Source organism: Triticum urartu, chromosome 5 (assembly GCF_003073215.2).
Source record: "Triticum urartu cultivar G1812 chromosome 5, Tu2.1, whole genome shotgun sequence".
Lineage (NCBI taxonomy): Eukaryota > Viridiplantae > Streptophyta > Magnoliopsida > Poales > Poaceae > Triticum > Triticum urartu.
The window spans coordinates 526,582,900-526,588,335 of NC_053026.1; the positions used below are offsets into that span (position 1 = coordinate 526,582,900).

General features: G+C 52.2%; 1 protein-coding gene across 1 annotated transcript; it reads right to left on the reverse strand.

The window, feature by feature from the left end:
* Positions 1-1,565: 1,565 nt before the first annotated feature.
* LOC125556585 lies at positions 1,566-2,717 on the reverse strand. Its single transcript, XM_048719285.1, has 3 exons — positions 2,401-2,717; positions 2,143-2,310; positions 1,566-2,039 (listed from the first exon to the last, which is right to left on the reverse strand). The coding sequence occupies exons 1-3, from the start codon at positions 2,692-2,694 to the stop codon at positions 1,689-1,691; spliced, it is 813 nt and encodes a 270-aa protein (XP_048575242.1). The 5' UTR covers positions 2,695-2,717; the 3' UTR covers positions 1,566-1,688.
* Between the last annotated feature and the right edge of the window lie 2,719 nt (positions 2,718-5,436).

Consider the following 5,436-nt stretch of genomic DNA (forward strand, 5'->3'; position numbering starts at 1 on the left):
CAACCCCTATGCATAAGTTCACGAGGTGACGGAACTCGCAAGTTGATCACCAAAACATACATCAAGTGGACCACATGATATCCCATTGTCACCACAGATAAGCACGCGCAAGACATACATCAAGTGTTCTCAAATCTTTAAAGACTCAATCCGATAAGATAACTTCAAAGGGAAAACTCAATCCATTACAAGAGAGTAGAGGGGGAGAAACACCATAAGATCCAACTATAATAGCAAAGATCGCGATACATCAAGATCGTATCACCTCAAGAACACGAGAGAGAGAGAGAGATCAAACACATAGCTACTGGTACATACCCTCGGCCCCAAGGGTGAACTACTCCCTCCTCGTCATGGAGAGCACCGGGATGATGAAGATAGCAACCGGAGAGGGATTCCCCTCCTCCGGCAGGATGCCGGAACGGGTTTAGATTGGTTTTCGGTGGCTACGGAGGCTTCTGGCGGCGGAACTCCCGATCTATTCTATTCCCTGATGTTTTTAGGGTATATGAACATATATAGGCGAAAGAAGTCGCTCAGGAGAGCCACGAGGGGCCCACGAGGGTGGGGGCGTGTCTCCCTGCCTCGTGACTTCCTCGAAGCTTCCCTGACGTCTACTCCAAGTCTCCTGGATTGCTTACGTTTCAAAAATAAGTCTGCCGAAGGTTTCATTCCGTTTGGACTCCGTTTGATATTCCTTTTCTTCGAAACACTGAAATAGTCAAGAAAACAGCAATTTGGGTCGGGCCTCCGGTTAATAGGTTAGTTTCAAAAATAATATAAAAGTGTTTAGTAAAGCCTATAAACATTCAAAACAGATAATATAATAGCATGAATACTTCATAAGTTATAGATACGTTGGAGACGTATAGCACATTATCTAATAATACCTATGCGGGCATGATAAAATGCTTGGAAAATGCATATATCCGTGTGGATAAATGGACCGAAATATTCTATTGCCGTTGGAAGCGAAGATTACCTTTTTAGCACGAGATCTAGTGAGAAACGTCTCCTGAGGTGGAATTCTTTTTTTGACATAGATTTTTCATCACACCTGTGACATCGGCAATGATATCAAACTCCGATTATCGCGGGGACGAAATTATAGAGTAAGACAATGGGTCTTGAGATAAAATCAATGGCTAAGAGAAAGAAAACTTTTACTGTAATTAATTGTGTAACATCACAAAAGATTCCGACTTTAGTTGGAGCACAATAATTGCCTAAGAATGATAATCGTGGCAGTATACAAACAAGTGGCACTATAATGGTTTCATTTTAAATGGAATTCATAACAGTGACACGTGGTCTGCATACTTATCAGAGTGTAAACTTGTCTGTCTTTGGAACTTCAAATAGATCGGTTGAAGCACTTCATAAGGATGTTTTCTGCATAAAACTAAAAATGCAGCTGCTGATGCTCAAGCGCTCGACATGGCGACAACAAGTGGAAAGATAACATAGACTAAAGATTAATTTCAACTTGAATCTTGCTCTGAAAATAAAAACCTCAATTGAGACTTAGAAAGTGAAACAAGAGCAGTAGATTCATAACAAATGAGTTCATTCAAAACAAAGGGTAATTCTGCTCACATAATTGTCATACATTCTGCCCAAACATTGATATGAAGCAGACAAATGCTTTCGATGTGAAGCAAACACATACTTTCTAATAAACTACATTGCTATGTCAATGTAGATAGAACATAAGCCAGCAATGAAGCTAGAGTAACAGCTGAAGAAATAGATGCCACACACAACTTAATGTGAAAATCCAACCTCCTGGACATCTTAATCTCATTGTCAACTAATTTGTTCTTCAAACCGTTGACAACCTGCTCGTGTTCTATCTCCATATTGCTTCTTTCAGTCCAAAGATCAAAGTAAGCGTGCTCCATTTCCTTCTTCTTTGTCTCCAACATTGCTGCTCTGTCAGCACCCCGAGAAGTTTGATCCCATAGGTTTTTTATTGAACGGCTAAGTACTGGACCCCATGGTTCATCAATCCACAAGAACCAGTGGCACATATCATCTCCCTGCATACAGGAGAAAAATGAGTGGGCAAAGAAGATACATGAATTTCTGAGTATGGGGAATCAAAACAAAACAGAACAATTCAGCAAGTGAAAAATTGCTGACCGAGAGAGGGCATCCTAGGAACCTCCTCCCTGTGGCTGCGTAGACGAACGCAACTTTTTTTGCTGGATGCATTCCGTGAATGCATCTGTGTGTAGAGGACATGTCTATGCCGTAGAACTCCAGATCCAGAATATCTTTTGAAGGTTCATCCACAATACGGTGTTCCGGCTGAAGATAAAGTGAGGAGCGAGTTTTAGCAAAGCGGAACAGAAAAAATCGAAAAGGGGAAGTGATAAAGGAAGAAATGGCAAACATAACCTGAAGAGATTCGCCTGATTCAACACTCCCGTGGCCTAGATCCATGGACGTTATTGAACTTCCTCCTTCTACTGTGTAGCCGCCCCTAGGCGCCATTGATGGGGAGAAAGAATAGATACTGGTCCGCTTCTTCTGGTGGTTGGGAAGAAATGAGGCAGAAGGGATAAAGGGAAGTGGGGGCGGACAGGGACTGGGCCCACTGATATGGAATACGGTGGGAATGGGTCGAGTAGTAATGTGATATACAGGCATATACACGAGCCTAGTGTGGCCCCACAGTGTTTTGGAGTGCATGCGACACGAATCCACATGTGCTCGGCAACGGCTGGGATATACGCTGTGAGTGAAACGCGCTAGACAAAAACCGCGTCCCTAACATACGACCAAGATCGGATGGCCAAGATTCTTCCGATCCTACGGTCTTCAACTAGTCTGATAAACTCAAAAGATCAGTAGTCTGATCAGTGGCTCCCAAAAAAATTGACTGTCCCAAAAATCAAGCCGGTGCCATAGTTATATTTTCCTTTGAAGTAAAAACACGCGAACTCGAGACGCAATCTGCACCGTCGATATATAGGATGAGCGCGCGGGCGGGCATGCAAATGAGAAGAGACAGGAGGCATCGCGAGTTCGCGACCGAACAGTGACGCTCCTCCAGACCCAATGCCGGCCGGACAGCACCAATGCCCTCGACCCCACGTACGAATTGAGTAGCATTTGACCACCCAGCCATGCAAAGTGCAACGCCGGACGGGGCACCAACTTTCCCTCGGAATCGATTCGAGCTAGTGCTCCTTGACCTCTCGCGCCCCGTACCCCCAAGTACTATTTCTACTCCGGTCCCGGTGGCCGGCGGCAGCACCACCGATCAATCCACGTCGACCGGCCGGTAAACTAAAGGGCAACGCTTTCCTGGTTAACCAGTCACAAAAGGGAGGCCGGAGGAGGAACAAATTAAGCCAATCATTCCGGCGTTTGACCATGGAAGGGTTAGATATAGAATCTTATCCTGCGCCCTGGGTCGGTCGATCGAGTCGCCACTTAATTTACCTCTCCATAATACGAGATCAGTTCGTCTGGCCGGTCTCCTTTGCGCTTTGCTTTAGATTGATTGCCTCTTTCGATTGATCCCCATTAGAGCAACTTCAATGAGGCGACCCATTTCGTCCGCCCGCGTTTGTTTGAATCGGCGCGTACAAAAGTGGCGGCCCAACGCGCCGACCCAAATTCAAATCCTATTCGCCCGGCGTCCGCGTCGACCCATTTTCGCCCTAAAATTGCGCCTGGAATGCGTCGGCGCGGACGCGCCGCGCGTCTCCACGCCGTCCGCCGCGTCCCCACCCGGCGGCTGTCCAACCGCTACGGTCAACATAATTTATGACGACCGCCCATCTTGGACCCACACGTCAGCGACGGCGGTCGTCCTTTTTTAAGCCGGGCGTGCGGCGGGGCCGTCCTCATCCACTACCCCCCCCCCCCCCCCGCCCCCCCCCCCCCCCCCCGTCCCCATCTGGCCACCTCTGCCTCCACGCCGGCGACAACCCTAGCCACCGCCAGCATGGGTTTCTTCTTCGGCGTCGGCAGCAGCCGCAAGGGCAAAGCCCCCGCCCGCCATTCCCCCTCTCTCCCCGCCCTTCCCGTGTCGGCGTGCGCTCCCCGGCAGAGGCAGCGCATCAGCGTGCCGGTGCACCAGGCCGAGTGGCACTGGCACCACCGCTTGCCTCTGTCGTACCCGGACGTGACGCTGCCGCACGACTGGCATTTGGATCCGAAAAGGATCCCAGTGCTGCCGGCGCCGCGGACGGCCAGGGCCCATGCAAAGGAGGTGCGGCGCCGGCGGGCGTTGCTGAGCGAGGAGCAACGCGCCGACCCGCGCTTTGCCGTCGACTCGCTCAACTGGGCTCGATGGTTCGCCATCGAGCACGAGGAGGCGAGGCGACGCGGCGTCCGCGGCGTCGACCACAGCCTGCCGCCGCCCGCGCTCGTCGTCTGCGACAAGGATCAGGAGGCCGAGGCCGCCTACCAGGCGGCCATCAAGGAGAACGAGGAGGAGGAGCGGTGGAGGGAGACGGACGAGGCGGCTTTGGAGGCTGCCATGGCGGAGGCCATGGCCCTCTCCGTGGCGGGCGACTGCGTCGTGCCGCCGGTGGCCCCGCCGTCCCCGCCCAAAGCCGAGCCGGAGGAGCCGGCCTACATCGAGCGCTACTCCTGGACCGGAGTAGTCCGCGAGTGGGTCAAGGCTCCGCCGATCTGGCTCGGGGCGACGGAGAAGCAGGAGGCGGCCTACCTCGATCACTGGCGCCGCGTTCGGCTTGCCGAGGACCGCCGGGAGGGCCAGCGCCTGCAGATGCTCGAGCGCGAGGCCGAAGAGGAGGCGCGCCAGGCCCAAGCAGCGGCGGCAAAGCCCGACATCACCGCCGTCTGGAACACGGCGTTCCCCTGGGCCGGCCATGCGCCGACGTTGATCGACCTCCCCGGTCCCGACGTAGACGCCGCCGCCGACGAGGACGCCTAGGGCAGCGCGTCGTCTAGTTTTTAGTATTTTAATTAATGTAATATGGACTTTCGCCGGCCTTCGTGGTCGGCTTTTATGTTTAATTAAATGCATGTATTTATTGTCAAAATGCTTGCAATACTTTTTTTGGCGCGCCGATGAAATGGGTCGGGCCAGCGTTGGGCGCTCGCGCCGACCCAAACACAACGCCGGACGATTGTGTCGGCCGAGCCGATCCAAACGGACAAAAAGTTGCTCTTAGTCTAACCACCATGATTGCCATCTGGGTAGATAACAAGTGGCAGAAAAAGAAACGTGATCCAGTTGTAGCCAAGGGCCAAGGGCAGAGAACAGTGGGGGTGCGGTGTCCCGACGCTCGCAGAGTGGCCGGGTCGCCGTCCCAACCCGGGCAGCCGGCGTCCGTCCGTTCGTCCATCCATGCATGGCGTCGGGATGGCCGATGTGGCCGCCACTAGCTAGGCCATCACCAATGATCTCGGTCGTGAGTGGCGGTTTTAGGCCAGCGCCGGAGCGCAGCGGAG

What these genes read in the sequence shown, in the direction of transcription:
- LOC125556585 (XM_048719285.1), bottom strand. Translation starts at nt 2,694, where the DNA reads ATGCACTCCAAAACACTGTGGGGCCACACTAGGCTCGTGTATATGCCT. An exon ending in AATCAGGCGAATCTCTTCAG is followed by an intron (nt 2,311 to 2,400) that starts GTTATGTTTGCC and finishes CTTTATCTTCAG; the next exon opens with CCGGAACACCGTATTGTGGA. An exon ending in TCCTAGGATGCCCTCTCTCG is followed by an intron (nt 2,040 to 2,142) that starts GTCAGCAATTTT and finishes TCCTGTATGCAG; the next exon opens with GGAGATGATATGTGCCACTG.